The 26,285-nt window shown below is 40.9% G+C and overlaps 1 protein-coding gene across 1 annotated transcript in view; it reads left to right on the top strand.

Moving 5' to 3' along the window:
• Positions 1–17,148: 17,148 nt before the first annotated feature.
• The window catches only part of LOC115096190, a 59,813-nt gene continuing 50,676 nt past the window's right edge, over positions 17,149–26,285 (top strand). Inside the window, exons 1-2 of the mRNA XM_029610701.1 lie at positions 17,149–17,932; positions 18,034–18,104. Of these exons, the coding sequence (XP_029466561.1) occupies positions 17,224–17,932; positions 18,034–18,104 (780 nt within the window). The 5' untranslated portion in view covers positions 17,149–17,223. The remainder of the gene's footprint in view (positions 17,933–18,033; positions 18,105–26,285) is intronic.

Here is a 26,285-nt window from a genome sequence, read left to right as displayed (position 1 = left end):
CTGAAGCAAAAAAATCATTTAATCTTTCCACGATGGCCTTATCTTCTCTAATTGCCTCTTTAACCCCTCGATCATCTAATGGTCCAACTGACTCCCTCACAGGTTTTCTGCTTCGGATATATTTAAAAAAGTTTTTACTGTGAGTTTTTGCCTCTAAGGCCAACTTCTTTTCAAATTCTCTCTTAGCCTGTCTTATCAATGTCTTACATTTAACTTGCCAACATTTATGCATTATCCTATTATCTTCTGTTGGATCCTTCTTCCAATTTTTGAATGAAGATATTTTGGCTAAAATAGCCTCTTTCACCTCACCTTTTAATCATACCAGTGATCGTTTTACCTTCTTTCCACTTTTCTTAGGGGCGGATTTTAAGAGCCCTGCTCGCCTAAATCCGCCCAAAACCGGGCGGATTTAGGCGAGCAGGGCCCTGCGCGCCGGGAAGCCTATTTTACATAGGCCCCCTCGGAGAGCCCCGGGACTCGCGTAAGTCCCGGGGTTCTCCGAGGGGGGCGTGTCGGGGGCGTGTCGGGGGCGGTCCCAGTCGTCGCGGCGTTTTCGGGGCATGTCGGCAGCGTTGGGGGATTTACGCCTCCCTCCGGGAGGCATAAATCCCCCAACAAAGGTAAGGGGGGGTGTAGACAGGGCCGGGCGGGTGGGTTAGGTAGAGGAAGGGAGGGGAAGGTGAGGGGAGGGCGATAGAGGATTCCCTCCGAGGCCGCTCCGATTTCGGAGCGGCCTTGGAGGGAACGGGGGTAGGCTGCGCGGCTCGGCGCGCGCCGGCTATACAAAATCCATAGCCTTGCGCGCGCCGATCCAGGTTTTTAGCAGATACACGCGGCTCCGCACGTATCTACTAAAATCCAGCGTACTTTTGTTTGCGCCTGGAGCGCAAACAAAAGTAGGCTATTCGCGCTCCTTTTAAAATCCGCCCCTTAATGTGTGGAATACATCTAGACTGTGCTTCTAGATGGTATTTTTTTTAACAATGACCAGGCCTCTTGTACACTTTTTACCTTTGTAGCTGCTTTCAGTTTTTTTCTAACTATTTTTCTGATTTTATCAAAGTTTCCCTTTTGAAAGTTTAGCATGAGAGCCATGGATTTGCTTACTGTCTCCCTTCCAGTCATTAATTCAAATTTGATCATATTATGATCACTATTGCCACCACCGTTACCTCTCTCACCAAGTCCTGTGCTCCACTGAGAATTAGATCTAAAATTGCTCCCTCTCTTGTCGGTTCCTGAACCAATTGCTCCTTAAAGCTGTCATTTATTCCATCCAGGAACTTTATCTCTCTAGCATGTGCGATGATTCATTTACCCAGTCAATATTGGGGTAATTGAAATTTCTGATTATTACCGCACAACAAATTTGGTTAGCTCCCCTAATTTCTCTTAGCATTTAACTGTCTGTCTCATCATCTTGACCAGGTGGATGGTAGTATACTCCTATCACTATAGTCTTCCCCAACACACAAGGGATTTCTACCCATAAAGATTTAATGTGCATTTAGTCTCATGCAGGATGTTTATACTGTTGGACTCTATGCCATCCCAGACATAAAGCGCCACACCGGCTCCCTGGTGCTCCTCTCTGTCATTGCGATATAATTTGTACCCCGGTATAGCACTGTCCCATTGGTTATCGTCCTTTCACCATGTCTCTGAGATGACAATTAGTCTATGTAATCATTCTCTGCTATACATTCTAATTCTTCCATCCTACTTCTTAAATTTCTGGCATTAGCACACAAACATTTCAAAGTTTGTTTTTCGTTTGTATTTTCATTCTGATTTTTAATTGATAGGGATAAGTTAGAATTTTTTAGCTCACGTGAGTTTTTAATTACAGGCACTTGGACTATTTTTCTTATTATTGGAAACTCACTGTCGGGATGCCCTAATTCTAATGCATCATTAGTATCCTTTGAAGATACCTCCCTCCGAAACATGCGCTGCTGAGCGACTGTCGGCTTTCTCCTTTGTTCTAGTTTAAAAGCTGCTCTATCTCCTTTTTAAAGGTTAGCACCAGCAGTCTGGTTCCACCCTAGTTAAGGTGGAGCCCATCCCTTCGGAAGAGACTCCCCCTTCCCCAAAAGGTTCCCCAGTTCCTTACAAAACTGAATCCCTCTTCCTTGCACCATCGTCTCATCCACGCATATTTTCAAAATGGCATGTATGCATCTAACTATAATAAAGAAGAAAGCTGTCCTGCACCCACATTGCTGGTACGCAAATGAGTACCTCTGCTCTCCGACCCCCTGAAAGGTTTCCCACCCCTGCATCACCATGATTGGCGAATGAGCTCCTCTGCTCTATGCCCTCTAAATATGGCCTACCCATGCATTGCTGTGATTGACAGCAGGAGGGAGGAACATACTCTTAGGAGCTGCAGGTGAGGAGAGGCCATATAGCTGGCAGGTCATCACTTTCTGTCAGCAGAAGACAGACATCTGGAACAATGCTGAGTGCCAACAGGGGCCCCACCTCCCTCTAGGGACAGACAGACAGACACCTGCAGCGACAATAGAGAAACAGAAATGCCAGCAGTTGGTAAAGGAGAGACAGACAACCACAGTGAGAATGGAGAGGCAAAAGTGCTAGTGGAGCTTCCACTCGCTGATGGTGGAGGATCCAGAGAAAAATGGCAGCACTGGAGAGAACAGATTGCTGAACAGTGAACCTCCAGATATGGGGAAGGAAGATGATGAAGGGGACAGGAAACTGTAGGTAAGTGGAGGTAGGGAGAAAAGGAAAAAGGAAGGGGACAGGTAGCTCTGTCCTTGGGCTTTAGTTTCCTATAAGTACTTTGGGGTTGATTTTAAGACCGACGTGTGTGTGTCCATGTGTGTGCGGTTCCCGGCATGCGCACATAGACGCAGGTATATTAGAACATGTGCACGTCATAAAATACAATATCCATGCGCACATGTGTGGTGGATTTTATCATCCGCATGTGCATTGCGGGCAGATGACCTCCGTGCGGGGGGGGGGGGGGAATCTTAAAAGCCCACACTCGGCGGCGGAACTAGGGCCTCTCCAGTTCCCTCTCAGTCTGCTTCAATTAATGAGATACTTACTCTTTTTGTTTGATTACTTACTGCTCCTCTGGAGCAGAAGGAATTTCCGCAGGCCGGCCGGGTGCCAGCACGTGCTTCCTTGTGATAGTGTCAAATGGCGCTGTCCTGGCCCACCCCCGCCCCACCCAGACCACACACCCAGCCTGCCCCTTTCTTTCGGCTCAGCACTTCTGTGCATAGCGGGGGTTACACGCATGGCTGGGCCCTTTCAAAAATGCGCTCAGCATGTACAAGGCATGGTCACGCACATAATCCCCGTAATTTATGCCCGTGGCGCTTTAAAAATTCACTTGTTTATAAAATACCTGCCTCTGCATTAATTCTGGGTATTTGTGCAGTGTCACCTGTAAAATATATGTACGTTTCTAAAATGGGTAAGTAAAGCATGCATTTTCTTGAATTGGAAATATAAACACATACTGAAACATATGTGCATACTTTCAGAGCAGAAATATGCAATTATCTTATAAACTATGCAGCTCCCACTGCACAGTTTATAAATTTCTAGCATTAATCTCTGCGCATCCACTTATGCACGTAAATGCTGTACCATGGGTATGTTTGAAAGCAGGGCGCCCTAGGTAATATTCAAACAGCCTGCATAGGGCTAAAAATCTTCAGGTACTGTTTGCCCATGATCTTTAGCTCAAATTTTCAAAGCAGACTTCTTTGCATAAATCCACTCTGAAAATTTTCTGTTTCACAGAATAGGTGGGTGGAAATGCAGAAAGTTACATTTACTTATCAGCCAGTATAACTTTGTGTGTGTTCATTTATACACATATTTATTTATGATGTACACTTTGAAGTGATGAAAAGCGTAAAAGAAAAATCTAAATAAATGAAATAAAAAATAAATACATTTATTTTTGGACTTTATTACTGACCTTTTTGAATTATTCTTTGCCCAAAGTGGGGTATAGAGGTTTCAAGCTCCTTAAGGTGCTACTGAATAAATGTACTGAATAAACTGAAGTACAAGATAAGCAAGTGAAAAATAGATGTAGAGTAGCATAGATGAATAATTACTAACAAGCATGCAGTGGCATATGATAGATTGCTCTGAACATTAGGCTCTTTGGGCCATGTGACATATTTTGGGGATGGAATAGTGACATAAGACATGAATGTTCTCTCAACCTTCAACTTTGCCCCCCCCCCCCCCCCCCCCCCCCTCCTTGAATATCTACTGCAAATGTTGTGGGCATACTGTTTACATTCTCATAACTCTGGCAGCCATGACTAAAGCATCAGCCCTGACCTAATCCCCTTCCACGCCAACAAAAGATGACTGAAGTGAGACACAAGCAGGATAGACATAAGTGATATGAATTGGAAGAAAAGGACGCAGCTTTATTAACATAACACAATAAAATTAACCCATACCTGAGCCATGGTAATCAAGATTTCGAGATATGCCGCTCGCCGTTAAACCAAGTAAGGCAAAGCTCCTCTTACCTGACCCCACCCCCCCTCCCCGCCTTGTTTCCAAGCAAGGGGCCTCACCTCCAAGGTGTAACCATGCTCCACCCTGTTGCCATAAAGGTGTTTCCTTGTCAGCCGAATGCTGATCTGGTACTATGGTGAAACACCAGTGCCACATATCATAGCTCGCCACCAGTTTGGGGACCCACACTTACTGAGGCAATACAATCAACAACTACCAATTACAGCTAACTAACATTGAGCACTATCTATAAAAGAAAACAAAAATATACAAGGAAAGGTACAATGCTAGCTAGCATCGGCTAACTGGTTACTGGATGTAGATAAGGTAAATCAAACTACACATACAAATAACTACCTACAGAAAGTCCTATGTTTGCATTAACTATCAAATATGATGATGGCTAAGTAAATGCTAAGCAAAGATATATGATTCACCCCTGCTTGCTCATAATCTTTTGCATACACCATATACACCTATACATATATGTATATATGCATAGGCATGTCACATGCACGAGCTCCATATAAAATATAACCAACCATAAAAATAAATATAAACAATCATTAAACTGTTTATACATCTCTCTAAGCATAGGGACTGGACCCACACAATGCATAGATACTATAAGGGGAGAGGACAGGAACAGTTGCATGGGTAAAAGAAAGTGATGCACCACGGACCTCCTATTTAAGGTGTCCATGTTGTCATCATGCTGCGCCTGGCATCTCCCTCTGCCAATGTCATATGGAGCAACAGGCACCCCCAAATGACATTACCAATGTGGTGGCCCATCCATGTGCCAAAGAGGAGTAAGGACCATAGGGCAGGTCAGAAACATGGTCCCGAGGATGCCTCCCTCACGAGGGAGGAAGTAGGACCCAGGCATGGCATCAGGTTACCCACAGGCTCTAGGCATTTCAGTACAGGCCCATCCTTTAATTCTGGCAGCCATGACTAGAGTGTCAGCCCAGTCCTACACCTCCTCCCAAGCCCAACACAAGGTGAGTAAAGAAAGACACAAGCAGGATGAACATAAGTGGTATGAAAGGCCACATTTTTATTAACATAACATAATAAAATTAACCCATACCCGAGCCATGGTCATGAAGACCCTGGGATTATGCCTCCGACCATGAATCCAGGCAAGGAAATGATCCTCTCACCCAACACCCCTCTTTGTTTCCAAGCAAAAGAACCTCACCTCTGAGGTGTAAACATGCCCCACCCTTTTGCTGTAAAGGCATTCCCTTGCAAACTGTTGGCAGACCTGGCACTGTGGTGAACCAATGCCACCTACAAAAGCTCACCACTGGCTTGGGTACCCACCACAGACATGAAGTAGGAATACCCTTTCCTCATCCCCCCCCCCCCCCCCCCCCCACCCCAACCAACCACTTACCTGTGACCATAATCTATAACCCAGAATAGGCCCTCCAGTGTCTCCTGCAGAGCATTATTGAAAAAGTCATAACAAATATCAGACAAATATACTTTGTCAGGCCGATACATGATATTACATTGCATGCCCACCCAGCTGTACTTAATCTGGTATCCTCCCAAATTTTATGCCCACACACAATTCTAGCAATTCACCTTCTTATGCCCTCTACCTCAAATCTGCAGACCATCACATTTTGGGCATGGGATGATGTCAGACCATAAAATGCAGGTCTGCGGGAACCACAAAGCTACTTCAGTAGGGTTGGCCTTGATTGTCCTAATCAATTGTTTGTATGACAGGCCCCCCATGTCATTATCCCTCAGATATAATATTAAATCATTGGGGGTAGCTGATGACTCCCTCTTATGGCATATAAGGGGCAAAACCTACTCCCAACATGTGTCACACTTACTCTTCCTCAATAATCTAACACCATGAGGAGCCATATATAAATGTGGCCCAGAAGGATGTTCAAAGGAATGCCCAACACTGCTGAAGCTATGGCAAAAATGCAACAACAAGTTGAGTCATGAGTGGGCGCACCTGCCTGACCCAGTCTGACATATATATTTACCATAGAAGACCTCCCTACCTGCTGGATTGTGTCCATCCACAGACCTGCTTACACTATGCTAGTTGCCACATCAATCTTAAAGGAGTGGGATGTAAACCTGATGGTGTCCAAGCCCAATCTCATCACTGCCAGTTGCAGAACGGCAGAGAACTGGTTTCTGGTGAGTGGAATCCAATCAGCATAAATTAGCAGATGGGCCTCATCAGGAAGCCACACAGTCAAGTAAGTTTCCATATTCTTCAATGGGCAAGTAACCTGGGAATCAATTTGTTTCAAGGAATGCATGACCCCCCTGGCCTGACTCATTGGGCTTGGATCTGTGTAATTTTATGTGGATTGTAGAGCTGGAGCATGTTACATTTCACATAAGAATGCTGCTGTGACACATATCATTCTTCACAGCTGCCACTCTCTTACTTACCCAAAGCTCACAAGAAAAGGCTAGCAATAATACTAGATGGAACAGATTAGTCCAAACTTGGTAGCACATATTTCCAGTAACAACTCCATAGATTCAACAATAACTCAAGAGCAATTACTAGTACTTATGATCTTACCTATTTTCATCATTTGGGTCTACTTTTCATTTTATGAATGATGCATTTCTGCTTTAACTGTCTCCTTTACCTCATCATTAAATCACAAAGTAATTTGGTCTCCGTTCAACCTTTTTTAATGCACGGAATACATTTTATCTGGTCTTCTAAAATGGTATTTTTAAAAAATGTCCATACTAGAAATGATCTCTAAAAGACTGGAAAATAAATACAGAGAATATTATATTGCCTCTGTTTTAAGCCATGGTACAACCACTCCTTGGGACTGTGTGTTATGGTTGCTACATTTCAAAAATACATAACAGAACTTGAAAAAGTGCTGAGAAGGGCAAAAAAAATGTTAAAGGTAATGTAATGGTTCCTCTGTGATGAGAAAATGCATAGGTTAGGGCTTTTCAGCTCTGAAAAGAGATGGCTGAGAACAGTGCCGGTGTGAAGGTGTCCAGCCACACTAGGTGGTGACAACATGATGATGGTATATTCCATCATATTCTCTCTCTTTCTCTCTCCCCCAAGTCACAGTGCCCGCATCACCAGAGCTTCCTTACCTCGCTGACTGATGCATCACAATGCGTGACTCCTACAATTTCAAACCTTCCACCTGACTCCTTTGCATTAAAAATAATACTGCTCTCATGTCCAGCAATTGTGCCTTGCTCACTTTCAGAGTCCTAGGTGACTGCCTAGTACACCTAATGCCTCCCCCTGCCCCTGGTTGAGAGGAGGCATGATAGAAGTTTATCAAATCATGAGTAAGATAGAACAGGTAAACAAAGAATGACTATTTACTCTTTCAAATATTAAAACAAAGGGAGACTCAATGAAACTAATAACCAAAGCATTGATAAGGAAGGCAAAGATAGAATTTGATAAGAAGCTTGTTATGGAAGCAAAATTTTATAATAAAGACTTTTATAGGTACATTCAAAGAAAGAAGTCTATGAAGGAGTCAGTTGAACCATTAGAAGATCAAGGGTAAAAAGGGGCACTTAAGGATGACAAAGCCATAGCAGAGTGACTAAATAAATGCTTTGCTTCAGTAAGAGAGATACCCATACCAGAAATGATATTCAAAGGTGATGATTCAGAGGAACTGAAACAAATCTCAATGAACCTGAAAGATGTACTAGGGCAAATTGACAAACCAAAGAGTAACAAATTACATGGACCATATGGTATACATCCCAGAGCGCTGAAAGAACTGAAAAATTAAATTGCAGACCTGTTAATAGTAATTTACAAACTATCATTAAAATCATCTATATCTGAAGATTGAAGTGATGCCAATATAATGCCAATCTTTAAAAAGAGATCAAAGGGTGATCCAAAAAACTATAGTACAATGAGTCTAATGTTTGTGCCAGACAAAATGGTAGAAAATATCAAAAAGAAAAAAAATTGCTAAACATATACAAAGGCATAAACCAACAGGAATTTAGCTAAGGGACGTCTTACATCACCATTCTGCTCCATTTTTTTTTTTAGGAAGTAAATAAACATGTGGGTAAAGGTGTCTGCCATGAATAATGAGCCTATGCACCAGAAAGAGATATTACACAAGAATCAAATAACCTCCCCTTCCTTGCAGCATCCAGAATGTTTCGCCCAACTGTCACAGAGGATTCAGAAACCAGCTATAAATGGTTTACAATGGACTTTGGTAGAATAAGACCTGTGACTCTGAGACACTCAGTTTTCCCAACTTTGAAGCATCCTGAAAATCCACCTCCACCTCCCACAGATAAGTCTGACATCCAGCATTCAGAATCCCAGGAATAATTGGATTATGGTGGGTTCTGGAAGAATAAGACTTGCAATGAAGAGACAACCCCTCTCCTTGCTGTTACCCTTACATAATGCATTTTCTATATTGGAAAATTAAGATGTCTAAGTAAAATAATATACTGAAAGGAAAGTAATCACCCAGTGCACCCAGATACCCTTCAATATGATCAAATGTCATAAAAGAAAGCTGCTTCTGCTGGGAGATTCAATCATCAGCCGTACCAATTTGAGAACTCATTTTTATGGGGACACAGTGGTTAAATGCCTTCCAGGATCCTCAGCTAACAGAAATGCAAGCCAGGTGGTGAACAAAATTATAGAAGAAATTAAGAACTCTGATATCAATGTTATCAACCATCTGGGGACCAATGACATTGCTAGATACTGTATATATAAAGTACAGAAAGATTTCCAAAATATAGGACTATTGCCTTTTCAGAAGAATTACCTGTTTATGGAAAGGAAAAGGAAAGTTAATGCCATATAATTGTAATGCCTGGCTCAAAACCTGGTGTAAAGAATATGCATTTGGATAAATTAGAGGCTGGGGCTGTGTATGGAGCAATAAAAGATTATATGGTAAAGATAGCCTACGTTTGTCAATGGCAAGAAAGAGGATGCGAAGTGAAAAATTAATTTCATACATTGTCAGGCATTTAAACTAGGCAGCGGGGGTGGCAGGAGGTGGCCAGAGAATTTGTCATGTCATCCCCAAGCAAAACAGGAAGAGGGAAGAGTAAGTAACAAAATCAATCAGTTGAAAAAATCAGAAAAGGTGAATATGAAGAACAGATGGAAAGCTATGACTACAAATGCTCATAGTCTGGGCAACAAAATCCCAGACTTGTAGGTCATAATGGTGGAGGTGGACTTGGACATTGTTTCTGTTAAGGAGATCTGGTTCACTGATTCTCATGAATGGGATATGGCCTTTCCAGGCTATAACTTGCTAAGAAAGGACAGAGAGAATAAAAAAGAGGGAAGAATAGCTATTTATGTCAAAAACAATATACAAGCAAGAAGAAGCATTGTGAACCATCCTAAAAAAAAAAGATGGTGCTTCCATTTTTACTGGTGTGATCTACAGGCCATGAATTGAAACAAAAGAACTTGACAGAAAACTCATTGAAGACTTCCAAAAGGTGGGAAAGAAAGGTGAAGTGTTGCTCGTTGGAAACTTTAATCTGCTGGATGTGGATTGGAGTATCCCTTCTGCAGAATCTATAAGAAGGAAAGAGATAGTGGATGCCCATCAAGGGACTCTACTCAAACAAATGGTAATAGAACCCATGAGATAGGGTGTAATACTTGATCTGGTGCTCAATAATTGTAATGTCTCTAATGTTCGGGTAGGGGCTTACCTGAGCACCAGTGATCATCCGGCAGTAGGGATATGAATCGTTTTTTGACGATTTAAAATATCATCCGATATATTTTAAATCGTCAAAAATCGTTAGAGCCGCGATACAATAACAATTCCCCCGATTTATCGTCAAAAAATCGTAAATCGGGGGAAGGGGGAGGGGAAGGGGGAGGGCGGGAAAACCGGCACACTAAAACAACCCTAAAACCCACCCCGACCCTTTAAAATAAATCCCCCACCCTCCCAAACCCCCCAAAATGCCTTAAATTACCTGGGGTCCAGAGGAAGGGTCCCGGTGTGATCCTTTACTCTCGGTCCTCCGTGCATTGTAGAAATGGCGCCTGCGCTACCTTTGACCTGTCATATGACAGGTCAAAGGTAGTGCTGGCGCCATTTTGTTTTTTTGTCCCCCGACGTCAGGAGCGTAGGAGATCGCTCCCGGACCCACGCTGGACCCCCAGGGACTTTTGGCCAGCTTGGGGGGGCCTCCTGACCCCCACAAGACTTGCCAAAAGTCCAGCGGGGGTCCGGAGCGATCTCCTACCGCGAATCATTTTTCCGTACGGAAAAACGATTCGACTTCAGGAGGTTGTTCCGGACCCCCGCTGGACCCCCAGGGACTTTTGGCCAGCTTCGGGGGGCCTCCTGACCCCCACAAGACTTGCCAAAAGTCCAGCGGGGGTCCGGAACGACCTCCTGCAGTCGAATCGTGTTGCCGTACAGCTGGCGCCATTTTGCGCCATTTTGCACAAAATGAAACACCAAGGAGGACGACTCAGAACCAATGCCAGGAAATATTTCTTCATGGAGAGGGTGCTGGAATGCCTTTCCAGAGGAGGTGGTGAAAATGAAAATTGTTAAAGAATTCAAAGGGGTATGGAATAAGCACTGTAGATCCCTAAAGGCTAGAGAATGGAAATAAAGAAAAGTGCATGGGGTTAACTTGCTGGTGCAGCAGTTATTACCCTTAACAAATAAGCCTTCATATGCTTGATGCAACTTCATCATGGTTCTCTGCCTCATCGGCAGGGGGGAAAGGGGAATTAGATTCGAACAGCAACTAACGAGGGTCCCGACATTTATGGTCTAGGGAAACAAATAAGTATGGGGGTAATTTGCTGATGCGGTGGTTACTACCCTTAATCAATAAGCCTGAAACTTTAATGCAACTTCATCAGTGCTCTCTGCTTCAATGGCAAGGCATAACGTAGAATTGGATTCAAACAGCAACCAATGAGGGCCCTGGCTTTTACACTCTGGAAAACTGATAATCACAGCTGTAACCTATACTACGCAGCATATACTACCATAAACTCGCTGGGCAGACTGGATGAACCATTTGGTTATTTCTGCCGTCATTTCTGTTTCTTTGTTTTTTGAATTGCGATTCTGAAGTCAGGTCGCGGAAGAAAAATGAGAAGATAGCCGGTTTGACATTGAGCTGATGGAACATTTGTCATTTTGTGAAGATTAAAGAAAAGATTCCCCCTGAGGCAGAACTTTGTGGTTCGAAACATGAAAATGTCGGGATTGGACTATTGCTAGCTATATAAAGATAAGTATTTACCTATTTGAAATGAGCATTTACATTGGAGTTTGTCAGCATAAGTGAGAGATACTATCGAAATGATTTTTAGAAAAAATTAAAAAATGTTTTAAAGATAAAAAAAAAGATAAAAATAAAGTAAAGGGACCTCTTACCAATTTGAGTTTGATTGACATACAAACTCGGGAAGTGCGGGTCCTACATAAACAATATACCACACATATCTATATATTAAATGTGGCTATTTGGACTTTGTTTAAGTATATACCAGTAGACTAATTGAATTGTGTTTGTGTGACTATATTGTCTCTGGAATACATTGATTTGTATTTGGGCAGATTTTGTGATTAATATCCATGTTTATGGTGCCATTTTTGTACCTGAACATACGCAGCCCTTAAATAGTCCAATGGAAACTACGCAGGAATTTTCCCTTTGAAAATGTGATTGGAAGGTGTTTGTTACCCAGATCTGCAAGCAATGTTGGGGATTTCTAAAAAAATTGCTCACTATAGTACCATTTAAAGCTACTTGTATAGTGCAGTAAGTAACAAAATGACAGGCAGCATAAGTTCTGGAGAAGCTACATGCTACTTTAGTCTGTAACACTCTTTTTCTATCTCTTGAATATCAAAAGAAGAAAAAGACAAGCAATTTTTAATTCTAAAATTTCTTCTTGTTGGATGCATTCATGCTCACTGCTTATAATAAATCGGACATGACAAGATATTCATTTTTATGCCATTTATGTGTGAATTATGATCAATAATAAATAAAGGCAGTCACTTTCAATAATTCAAATGCCACAATTTAAAGATGCTAGAGAAGTGAAAGATTCAATAACTCAAAAAGCAACTTTAAGAATTTATTCTTTTTTATTTGCCGTTAAAATTTGAAATCGTATTTCCGGATAATCTTTTTCTTGACTTTAAGAAATATTAAAAATAAATTTATAGCCCTGACACTTGATTTCCTGTCTAACATAATAACAGAAAAAAAAGACATCAGAATCTGACCCATCTTGTTTGCCCAGTTATTCTGTCTTCACTGCTAAGAATAAATTTATGCTGCCAGGCACAAAATGTCACCACCTACAAGATTTCTCCATTTCCAGGACAGACTTTACTTTCTTCCTCCTGTGTACTCCATCATCATCAAGAAAAATGTACAAACTTCTCACTAAATTTCACACAAGCACTCACCTTTCCCCATACCTATGACAAGTCTCTGTAATAAATATAAATAGCCAGCAATTCCAGCATGGCAATTTCCTAAGAGGTGAATTTTAAGTCTGGTGCGCGCAATAATTAGGGGATACATGAATAACTCAAGCTTGCGCACGCCGAGCAGATTTTAAAAGACACTGGGATACACGCATGTTTTGCACACCACACACATCTCCAAAGATTTCAAAAAAGAGAGGGATGTGGTCATGGTCTGGGTGGGGCATGGACATTTGGGGGCATGAACCAGAGATGTGTGTGTAAATACTTAGGCTCCCCGGCGCATGCCATGGTCCCCTGCTGTGTAACTTTACTCCTCTATGGATGACGTGAAGGCTATTAAACTAGAGGAGTTTGGAGGACATATCTGTTAACTGAGTGAACTGGGAATGAACTGGTAAAACTGGGAATGGCATTGGCATGCGCTCCTTTTAAAATCCCCTGATTTACATGGTAGGAGTAGTATTTGCACGCACTTGTGCATGCCCATGTAAAATTCAATGTGCATGCGTGCACAAAAAGACTATTTTATAGCTTGCATGCGTGTGTTAGAAAGTGGCCACTACCCTGGGTGTGGGTGGATGTATGCTCGTAAATGTGCATCTGCGCATTTACAAGCATTACCATCCCTGCACACACCCTCTGTATAGATTGCCAAACAGGCCAAATTACATTAGTTCCTACAATTTTGCTAAGATTTCTAGTTAATTGCAGAACTTGCAGCCTGTCAGACTGACCCAGCTGCTAGAATCAAACTAACATCACAGTATGACCTAATTAACTACCATTAGTATCCCAGGTCTCTTGTATAATTTGTCAGACAGACCCATTTCATGAGTGCCTGCCTTTCTACAAGAACTTCTAGTTAGTTTAAAATTTGCAACCTTCCAGATAGACACAGCTGCTACTAAATTCTACCATTGCAGCTTGGATACCTGTGTTAGTGCTAGGGCTTTTAGCATTTCATGTTAACCTCTTTGCTATGCATTCTGGAAGTCTGAACAATCTTTGTTGAATCTGGTGAGTATGGTGGTGCTATTAATGATGAAATATGGGTTTCTATCCACTTTTAGCAACGAAGGTTCCTCTCTGCTTATCCCATACCCCCATAAACTCCACTATTGATTCAGCAGCCACCACCCAGCCTGCAGAAACATTCCACATGTCCACCACCCTTTCTGTGAAAAAATATTTCCTGTTTATTTCTTCAGAGCTTGCTCTAGAACATTCTTTCACTTGAACAGGTTTAAAGTCTTAAAACTGATTCAAGCATGCAGTATAATTTTGAAGTATTTATAGTTTCCATTTTAGACTTCTATGCAGAAAAAGCAGGTGACAAAAATATTAAAGGGTCGATATTCCAAGATATTTAGCTGACCACTGAATAATTTTAGCCAGATTTAAAAGAAGATGCTCTGGGAGCATCCTGGGATGGAGCTAATTCATCTGACTTACTCCCAGTTTTTCTGTCTAATTAAGCTGAAAAAGGTCTGCCTCAGAACAATTCTAAAGGTATCTGGTGAAGTGTAGCTGAATAACTTTAGACTTAACCAGCTATATTCAAAAGAATATGCAGGTTAAATGGCACAGCCTTAAATAATTCCCATACCCCATCCAATATTTAAAAGAATGGGTCCTACCAGCAGAGCACCTCCCCCCACCCCTGCTAAACTCCCACCAAAGTGTCTGCTGTACAGCCTTGCATCTCTCCTCCCCCACTGCTCCCTTTCCAGTTCAGCAGATCATGGCAGTGAGACTCCCTTCCTTTCCCTCCCTCCTCCTCTTCAACTCATATCCAAACCTTTCCACCCACCTGTTATCTTCAGATATCCCATCCTTGCGTCAGGATCATGCTGCTAGTGGCATGTCCCTGGCATTTTTCAACGTTGCTGTGACTAGTGAAGTACAAGTACTGAGTGTCGGCCCTCAACCTGATTCCAATCCCAATGCTTTCAAAATGGGCCCTTCCAAAAGCACTTTATTTATTTACCTTTTTATTTCTTTACACATGTTTTATATTCTGCCTTTCCCCAAGAATGGTTTTAAGGTGGATTAGAATCAAATGTAAACTTACAGGTACTATAAAAATAACATTAATTGCAGGGTCATTTGCAATCCTGCTTGACTCAAGTGTGCAGGCATGGTAGCATTACAGGCTTTTTTTTTTCTCTTCTCTACTGATCAGCAATCCATGCACAGGCCTGGTTCAACAGCCAAGTCTTAGCTATTTTGCCAGAAAGTGAGTAAACGTTGAAAGCTGTTGGGAATGTAATATGTGCATCACAATCTCCGGCACAGAGATGAGGTATCAGAAGGTACTGCATGCATGGGGAGGGAAGGAGAGGAGGAGTCCCTATTACCAATAGTTGTTGACCTGGGGAAGGGGCAGGGGGAGGGGGATGCCTCCCAACAGACCCCCAACATATTTCTTTAAGTGCTTTTGCAAGGCTTTAGGAGGGTGGGGGGTGTTCAGCCCAGCAGAGCCCATGCTTTTAAATATTGGGTGGGGGTATGGGAATTGGACTGCAGGCCCACACTTCAAATCTTGTTTAAACATTATGCCACTTATATATTCTTTTGAATATAGCCAGTTAACTGTAAAGTTATCTGGCTACCTTTAGCCAGATAACATCCCACGTCACTCCTTATGATCTGGGGCAAATAACTTCACCCTCCATTGCCTCAGATAAAAATTTAGATTGTGAGCTCTCTGTGGACAGGAAAATACTGATAGTTCCTGACTATAATCTGCTTTGAAAAGCGAAATATAAATAGACTAAATAAATGAATTAACATAATCAGGGTTATTCAAAAGATGTCTGGTTAAATTTACAGTTAAATGACTAAAATTAGCTAAATAACTAACTCTTTTTGGGGATATTCAGCTGGAAATTTATCCTGCTGAAAATCCAGGATAATTTTAGCCAGATAAGTTAACTGTTTGAGGCTTTTTTAAAATATTGGCCTCTTATTCTCTATTAAAAAAAATACAATACTATATTCTATGAAGATAAAGGATACTGAGATTGCATATCTATATCAAAGTCTGCCCTTGTAGTACTAGTGGATTGCAATTTTCAAAGCCATTCACCCCATTTAATTGGCTGTCTCAAAATTGCTCTCACACAATCTAGTTAAGATTTAAGCATTTCATAGTATGACAGTTTAAGAACATAAAAAATTGCATACTGGGTCAGACCAAGGGTCCATCAAACTCATCAACCTGTTTCCAACAGTGGCCAATCCAGGCTACAAGTACCTGGCAAGTACCCAAACACTAAGAAGATCCCATGCTACTGGTGCTAGTAATAGAAGTGGCTATTTCCTTAGTCAACTTGATTAATAGCAGTTAATGGACTTCTCCTCCAAGAACTTGTCCAAACTTTTTTAAACCCAGCTACACTAACTGCACTAACCACATCCTCTGACAACAAATTCCAAAGCTTAATTATGCATTGAATAAAAAAGAATTTTCTCTGATTAGTCTTAAATGTGCTACTTGCTAATTTAATGGAGTACCCCCTAGTCCTTCTATTATTCAAAAGTGTAAATAACTGATTCACATCTACTCGTTCAAGACCTCTCATGATCTTAAAGACCTCTATCATATCCCCCTCAGCCGTCTCTTCTCCCAGTTGAACAGCCCTAACCTCCTTAGCCTTTCTTCATAAGAGAGCTGTTCCATCCCCTTTATCATTTTGGTCGCACTTCTCTGTACCTTCTCCATCGCAACTATTTCTTTTTTGAGATGCGACGACCAGAATTGTACACAACACTCAAGGTACGGTTTCTTTCAGTCCCTGTTTCTGAAACTGGCCAACCCCTATTCTCCTAGAAAAAAAACTTTCCCCCTAGCTTTTCTCTGCCTCTTGGAAACTGTACAGTTGTACCTTATGCTTCACCAAGTCTCTGACTGAGCACATCTTTTGGGATACTGAAAAGTTGATTTTGTTCAGTAGACCATACTTGAAGTGACTTCTCCCTTGCACCAAGGAAAGTCAGCAAGATGCTTGTTGTGTGCAACATATGATATAGTAACATGCTCTTCTTTGGCCTGAGAGGTAGCTATTAAGGTTAAGAAGCCCATCCTCACTGAATCAGGGGGAGGAACTAAGATGGCCGCGGGTGTGGTCGCATATTGAGCAGCTCCGTGCCCTCGTTCCCTAAAAATTTCCTCTAAGTCTTTTTTCTTCGATTTTCTACAATGCCACATAAGAGAAAAGGGAAAATCCGGATATATCCTCCCTTACCGGATAATTTGGAAGGGCAGCGGCTGATTTATCAGTATGCAACCCCGACATCAGTAACGAGGACGTCTACCCCCATTGGTGAGTCAGGGGAAGGAGCCCAGTACTCACCCGGGGAACTATCGCTGACGCCTCCGGATCCTAAAACGCTGATTCAAGCAGCTCTACTGCTCGACTCTGTGCCTGCTGAGACGCCGGTAGGAACTTCCTTCGAGCATGCTCAGTTGGGAGGCAAGCCCAGGGACGAAGCAGACGTGGGGGGTGCAGCCAGTGCTCGTGTCTCCGCTGAGGCTACAGGAGGGGAGGAGTATGAAGCCAGCGGAGAAGGAACAGCAGAGCCGGTTTCTCCACTTATCCCACAGAGATTAACAAAACCAGCGATTGTAACGCTCGACGCCCTTTGGGATCTGGTAGCAGGGAACGCTGCGAAGCTCGACAGACAGGCTTGTAAACTAGAGGAAGTTTCCAAGAGAATGACTAAGATCGAAACTGACCACACGAATCTGGAAAAGGCTCTGACAAAGGTAACTGTGGATGTAAAAAAATTGCAAGATTTAAGTGCAGTTTCTGTTAATGAAAGACTATCCTCTTTGAGAAGATTGGAGTCAGTAGAGAATTACTTAAGGCACTTAAATATAAGACTCTTGAATTTCCCCAAAGTTATGGGTGAGTTGCCTTTGCAGACTTTCAAGAAATTTGCTATTGAAATTCTAAAGATACCACCAGAGAATGTTCCGCCTGTTAAAAAAATATTCTTTTTAAGACAGAGAGGAGCCTTAATATCGCCTGGTATGGGGATAGATATGGAAAATCTAACCAATTTTATTCAGAAATTGATGTTGGAATAATTATGAAGAATTATTTCAAAAATTTAAATGTTTCTTTTATGGGTGGTCAAGTTCGTATCTTTCCAGACTTGGCAAAACCAACGCAAATGCGAAGGAAAAAGTTTATTTCATTGCGCCCAAAAGTGCTTGCACTAGGAGGTACCTATATTTTAAGGTACCCCTGTAGGTGCATAGTTAAACTTTTGGGGAATACTTATGTGTTCTTTAGTCCGGAACAACTTCAAGCCTTTCTAGAGGCACGAGAGCAGACCCCGCAGCCTATAGAGCTGGATCCAGTAAATGAATCTGATGTTTAAACCCAGCCTTACTTCTAAATTGTTTCTTATGTTCTCCTTTTATTCTTTTCCTCCTCAGTTACCTACGAAAGGTAGAGATTGTGAAATTTTGTCATGTTTCAATATTTAATTTTTAAATTTCAAATAAGAATTTCATGTAAAGAACAATTTCTCAATCTCTTGTGATTCTATGCAAATTACTTTGTATTTTGTTTTGAAAAGATGATAAATAAAGATTTAAAAAAAAGAAGCCCATCCTATAAAGTTGAATAAGCATGCTAAGGGTGTAAGAGTGCATATTAAAAATAGTGAGCTATGCAGTATGTAAGGGATTAATGTGTATATTAAAACAGTGTAAAGAAGGGGCAGGGATCCCCTCAGTCCCAAGCAGGGTCCGGCTGAGGTCTCGAAGCCTCAGAATGAACCAGGAACTGCCTTGGACTACAGTTCCTGTGTTTCCTTTACTGGCCGAGAATAGCCTCTTGAAACTATTACATAAATAATCGATATGATCGTATCACCACATGGGTTATATATATAATAGTTTGTTCATTTGATTTATTCTACGTGTGGAGAACAAAATGAGCATTAACAATTGGTCTCAATAAATGTAGGAGCTGCATGTCTAAAAGCATGTTAAATGCACCAATAGTTCAACATTGTGTTAAAAAGGGACTTTTTTTTCAGGTTTTGAGATGGTGAATAATTGATCAATATATGCTTCATGGCACAGTGGTAATAAGGACACAAAATTTAAATGAAAGGGAACAACATTAAATATATTATTTTGAACATGTTTTAACCTAAGGGCTTGAATATTGAAATAGAATGGTATTCATCTCTGTGATCTGCTTCATAATATACATTTGAAAAGTCTTTTTTTGTTCACCAACCATTAGAAATAAGCCATGCGCAATCACTTGATTGGAGAAGTTCACATTTAAGTAATGGCAGCTGTTTTGCTCCTTCGCAGTGATGCTGTACACAGACATGGAGGGATAACCTAATGTTCTGACAACAAAAATATTTTGAAACAGGAGGCAAAAGTGATTACAATACCATTTGGAGCAAGTCTCCTCTGATTCAGGATTTCAGATTTTTGCAACATGGGCAATGTTTGGAGATGTTTTATTAAACTTTTTCAACTTTGGCAATATTTCAGTGCTAAGAGATTGTTTCATTTTCAGTTTTGAAAGGAACTTGGGACTTTCTTTTTCAAAAAAAATATTGAAAATTAACTAGAAGTGGGGTCAATGTGAAATAAAAAATAATGTATGTGCAATAATTGATAATACATAAAAATTATAAGAAAAATCAAAGTGATATAAGGACCTATGATTAAAATAAGTGGTGGTTGATAAGGTGTATAGTGCAAAGTGTTGCTATATGAATGCTCATATAGATTGTATGATGGTCATTTTTTTCCCTGATTGAGAGGTCAGCATCAACTTAAAAGACACAAGTGCTTTTGAGAAATTAAGAAAGGTTTATGACAGAGAAGCTGTTTTGTGACTTGATATTTTTATTGTGTATACTGTCAGGCAAAATTTCAAAATAATTTATATGTATAAATGTAACTACTATCATAGCAATTTTGAAAAACAATTTACCCATGTAAAGTGCACTTACATGGGTAAATGCTATGGACAATTCAATCAAAAACAAATAGCACTGTATGATGCTTTGCGGGATTTTACTTCAATGTCATATCAAAACAAAAAAACATATCTCCTCTTAATAAAATAATTTTTTTGTTTATATTAAATGAATTTCACCAAAAATTCAAGTCCCACCAGGTATACCTTAAATGTTTGTATGTTTTTAACAAGTGATTTTCCCAAAAAAAATTAACAAAAGAAACATTTTTTTAAGGATGGTAGGAATATTTCATATATTGTATTATACAACACCATCCAGGTTTTATTCAATGTATTTAATCATTAACGTCCCCCGTTCCATCCACAATATTTTTTAGCGTGAAAAGCACAAACAATTGTGCAAAATGATTAAACAAACTTATCATTCGTTGTAAAATCAATAAATTTTTCTAAATGATGTTAATGCGTCCTGATTCACTGAATACATAGTAAACAATATCTCAACTTATCTGTCCGATGTCAAATAGCCCGACGAGGCCCCGTTTCAAATCCAAGAAGGATTTTTTCTCAAGGGATGTTTGTTGGTTGTCAATGATTAGGTATGTTTACTGAAATGAAATCATTTAGTTCTGTGCCACACTGGATAGTCAACGATGTTTGTCAAAGTGGAATCTGTATACTCCGCAGAGTTATTGTAAATTGCCTTTCAAACAGACCATCAAGTCTTGTACTGCACTGCAACTATAAATCTTCAGCTTTCCCGGCAAGTGGCTCTCTGCTATGGCCTTCTAAAATGCGGATCAATTGAGAGCCGCTTGCCGGGAAAGCTGAAGATTTATAGTTGCAGTGCAGTACAAGACTTGATGGCTTCACCCTTGGTAGTCGAAGCCCCCCCCCCCCCCCCCCCCCCCGGGAGGAGCCCGTAGGGGCCCGGCCGCTGGGACTTAGGCAGGTAGTAGATCAGGACTGGGAACTGGAACCAGACTAGGCAGTCGGTCAGTACTGTAACAGGGCTTGGGTTCTGGAACCAGGCAGGAACTGTAGCAGGACTCGGGTACTGGAACCAGGCAGGAACTGTAGCAGGCAAGCAGGAACCAAGCAGGTATTGTAGCAGGCAAGCAGGAACGGAGCGAGTAGCCAGGCAGCTCACTCTGGGGCACAACGCAAAAGGGAACCAAGAGGTAAACCCTTTGCAAGGCAAAGACTGAGTGTCCGCGGCCGGCTTATCAAGGCTGCGGTGTCTGACATCAGGAACTGGGCGGAGTCACTGATGGCGAGAAACGGCCTAGAAAAGCGTCCAAGTGGTGAGCGTGCACGCCTAGAAGCAGAGCGTCCATGGGGAGCTTTCCGGCGGTGCGGCCCTTGCAGGGAGCCGTCGAACAGGGCGCAAACCAGGCCTCCAGAAGTGGGAGTAGGTCCAGGAGCACGAAGATAAGGGTCTGGTTGCGGCCCTCGCGGCCAGAACTGCAACAGGATGGGTACAAAAAAATGTATGCTGTCATTCTAAAGTCAATATCCCACATAAATCCAAGTTTGCAAGCACTTTCCAAATTGTTAAAATATAAATAGATAATGATGATGACATAGCAGAGCCCTGGGCAATGCTCATAATCAAGGGGAATAAAGAAGATTTTGAGCTTGACAGCAATCTTTTGAAAATGTGCTATTAAAAAGGATTAAAACTAAGTTAAAACAGTTGAAGATAAGTCAATCTGTTTCACGAGCTGTGCCATAACATGATCAATAATATCAAATGCAGAAGATAAATCTAACATTACTAGAAATAAACAGCTACCATTATTGAAATTTGATGATATACATTGAAAATTCAAAGAAATAGAGTTTCTGTATTGTAGACTGTCCTTTAGCCAAAGAAATGAACATCCAGTAACATCTGCTGTTCAATAAATGATAAAAACTGTTTTGAAATCACATTTTCCAACAATTAATCCAAAAATGGGAAGTTAGAAATTGGTTGGTAAGTCACCAAATCAGATAGATCAAGGTTGTTTTCTTCAGCTTTGGGAGGAGGGATGTCAATATCTTTTTTTCAGGTACACGGCCTTCAGTTAAAGAGCAATTCACAAATGAAGTAATAAACCCAACCAAATCCTTCCGTAAAATCTTCAGAGATGTATTGAAGCAATAAGTCAAAAAACAGTGGATAGCATCCTTTTTCTCAATATTATGAACAATTTTAGCAAGGATTTCACATCAAATCAATCCCGGTTCCTAAAACGATCTCAGCCTAAATCAGGGACAGGCACTGAATTTAAAGTACTTGGAGCTGTAAGTTGTTGGATTTTGTCAAAGAGCTTATTAAGGTCAACTTTACCTTAGTATTGTCTTCTAAAGATGATCTATAAGAGACCTAACAATGTAAAACAATTCCCACGGATGATTTGGAGCAGCTTTTATACAAGATGAAAAATGGTATTTGTTTAAATCAGCAGCCAATAATCTAATTTTTTCCAACAAATCTAAATACAACTGGGAGTTGCTAAATGATTTTGACTTCCACCGTTGACCTTCAGCATGACAAAGCTGCCTGTTCATAACCTAAAGATCGTTGTTGAACCAAGGCGCTTTATACTGCCATTTACTAATCATCTCCTTGATCAGAGCAAGAAAATTAAGTGCAGTTTGTAGTGATTGGTACCATATTGTAACGGCATTACCAAAATCATTCACATTATCAGTTAACCTAGGAATCCACATCTCATGCGATTTCTCAACTTCAAAACAATGTCTCCGTTCAACCTTAACTGGTGGGAGATTTAAAGGACTAAAAGTGGTCAGGACAACAGTCTTCACTTTAATCAAATAATGGTCTGATCAAGGAATCTCAGACAGGTAAAACTATAGCTAGTGAAGCAAGGAGACTCAATTTTCAAAACAAAAGATCAAGAGTATGAGCATGCTTATGAATAGCTTGCTGAATAATTTGAGATCCACCTAAAGCAGACAAAGTTAAAGATAATTTCATAACTATCCGACTGACACACAACATGTAAATTAAAATCACCTAAAGCTATGATATTCTTCATATCTGTATTAAAAGATAATATAACATCAATCAAGGTTACATATTCAAAAATGTAAGAGGGTTTAAAATAAACAAACCCACCCAAATCAGAGCTGGAAATTGCAAAAACGTCTTCCAGTAGGTTCTGTCTCAGTAGTATACAAATTTAGAAAAGTTTTCAATAAAATTAAGAGATTACCTCCTCTTTTTACCGGTCTAGCTTGAGAAAAAAAACATGATACCCTGAAACACTTAATTGGTTTAATAGGATGATATCAGTTTTGCATAACAAAGATTCAGTAATACAATATAAATCTTTTTTTTTTTCTCTCAAAATATCTACAAAGACTGGAATTTTCTTCCAAATAGCCTGCATGTTAACTAAATAGAGATTCAATGGGGTCAAATGGCACCAACTATAAGTGTCACTTCTCTTCAAATTAACTAACATTTTTGAAGCAAACTTTGATTTACTACATTTCCTACAGAAAATACTGGCAGAGCAGTTCCAGCCACTAAGCACAATAATTGCCTCACCTGTGCCTCGCTGCAGAACTGAAACACCTGCAGCCAAATCCTCATCAGTCAAATGTCACAAAAGAGGCATCAGATCTGCAAAGGCCACAAAGGCATGCATGAAGAAGTGCAGAAATGAGCAGCTACTTTGTCACACTCATTTATGAGAGTGAAACATGCATGTGATACTCCAGCACATGGCGCCTCTGGCATTGGCTCTGGGCATTTAAAGATGGCATCAGAATGATGTTGTCAACGTGGTTGGAGCAATCTGTGCTGGAGGGGGGAGAAGCTTGCACTGTGGCAGGTAATACGGACATCTCAGATTTTTGCCTGGAACAAAGATGACAGAACAGTAATCAGCAGATACCTCATAAAGACATAGATGATGCAGCGCAAGGACAGCAGATGGTGAGCACACTCTACTGCCATCATTCTGCATTAGCTTCAATATGGGCAGGAGTGCCCCAACATCCCTTCTGCCAAGGAACATTCTACCCATCCAGACTGGGTCCAGAGAGGTGAGGCCTTCTATGTAGATTCAGAAGATTGTTTCTGATGTGCTACGCATGTCTCGGGACATTGAGGTTCCAGTTGGGAAAGGCTGGTGATGCTGTATTGAATTTATTTTCTTTTTTACGCTGTGATGCTGGGTGAGGACAGATGCTACCGGAGGGTCAGAAAGCAACTGCGTTCTTTACATCTGGGTTTGGAGAACAGAAAATCCCCCCATGCTAATCACTGAAAGTGAAATGGTGTGTTAGCATATGGGTTTCTAATCAAAGCTGGCCTACCCCTCAGAGATGTTCTGGTTTCTAGAAAGGCTACTACCAAGGGCATGCTAGTGTAGCAACAATGTAATATATGAACATTTTGCAACAATGTATTATATACATGGCAAAAATGTTTGCATGAAAACAGTAGGAGTCCATAGACCCCAAAATAATATAACCAACAACAAGAAAAGAATGGGGACTAAATAGTGCAAGTTGAGGAAAATCTGATCAAACACAAATCTTTAATTAAACCAAAACTAAGGAAAGGTGTCAGGAAGCCTGGCAGAGTGTCATTTTATATTTATTTATTTATTTATTTATTTATTTAAGGCTTTTATATACCGACTTTCTTGATACAAATCAAATCAACGCGGTTTACATCGAACAAAGCGGTTAACCGTAACCAAATAACAGGAGACACAGATTGAAGAAGCAAAAAGTGACATTGTAACAGGGGCGCAAAAACTGGGGATAGGAAATAAAGGGATAGGAAATACAGTCATGCGATATACTATGGGTTTATTATGTATTAATACTTTGGACTGTAGTTTTGTTTTTATATGCTTATAATACTACAAAAATACGTCAGTTTTGAAGGTGGATGATCAAATGGTCTGGGTGGCCTTAGTATATCGCATGATACGCTGTCAGGCTTGCTGACACCTGGCCTCAGTTTTGGTTTAATTAAAGATTTGTGTTTGATCAGATTTTGCTAACTTGTCCCCATTTAGTCCCCATTCTTTTCTTCTTTGTGGTTAATAATGTTTGCATACCACTTTAAGAAGTGTTAGGGAGGGAAATTTTCAAAAGAATTTCTGCAGGTAAAAGTGTTTTTTTTTATTGAAGGTAAAAGAGTGTTTTACAGACAAAACTGGGCTTTTTCAAGAATGCCCTCCTTATGTGCAGGTACAATTATACATATGTCTTATTCATGCATAATTTTACTTGATTCGAGTCGAGGCCTTCCAGAGGTGGAATTAGGGAGGAGTAAGCGCTTACATGGATGCTTTGTGATTTTAAATAGTATGCACTAGGGATGTGCTTTCGTTTTTAACAACATAGGAAATATCAGGGGCATTGCCTATTCCATTTCATAACATTTGTATACTGAAATGATAAAAAAAAAAATTCACAAAATATAAATTTTAATTTTTTTTTTCATTTACAGGTAAATTTTAAGGCCCGCACGCAGGCGCACATATGCGGACATTTGCTGGCTCATGCACATGGACGCGGTGATTTATAACCACTATGCACGTATATGCGTGTATACGTGCACATGTTATAAAATCGGCTATATGCATTCACATGTGTGCACGACTTTATATTGATGCATATATGTGCACGCAAATGCTGACTCGAACATGTAAATGGGGGCACTTTTAGTAGATATGTGCACAGATGCAGTTACCTGTTTCCCCAGTTAGTTCCAAGTTCATCCCAGTAAAGGAGAAGACTTCCTAAGCCCCCTACCTGTCTTGCCTTTGTTTTACCCTGTTAGCCCCGACCCTTAAAACCCTGCTGACTAGCCAAGATTTTGTTATTCTATTACTTACACACTGTCCATAGCAGAAGTTAAGTGATGTGGAAGGGGACCACAGAGAATGCTTGTGCACATAAATACGTAAATGCAGGCTTCATGGTACAGACTCAGCCTGCCATGCCCCACCCAGAGCCTGCCCATTGCTCACCCCTTTTTTGAACTTTTTATTTTGTGTGCTTCACTGGAGATACACACGTACTCATGCATTTTTTAAAATCCGCATGACGTGTGCCAGGCCAAGGGTCAAGCACATATCTCTCGGTTTTGATGCGGATAGTGCTTTTAAAATCCGCCAGTCAGGGGTCGATTTTAAAAGGGGCACGTGCACGACCATGTGCGTGCGGTTCCCAAAGTGAGCACGTGGCCGCGTGCTCACTTTGTGTGCGCTGGCGCGTGCAAGTTATAAAATCTGATGACTGAGCGCACTTGCGCACGTGG

Source organism: Rhinatrema bivittatum, chromosome 7 (assembly GCF_901001135.1).
Source record: "Rhinatrema bivittatum chromosome 7, aRhiBiv1.1, whole genome shotgun sequence".
Classification (NCBI taxonomy): Eukaryota; Metazoa; Chordata; class Amphibia; order Gymnophiona; family Rhinatrematidae; genus Rhinatrema; species Rhinatrema bivittatum.
Note: the sequence above shows the minus strand (reverse complement) of the source record. Positions and strands in the feature narration are given on the sequence as shown.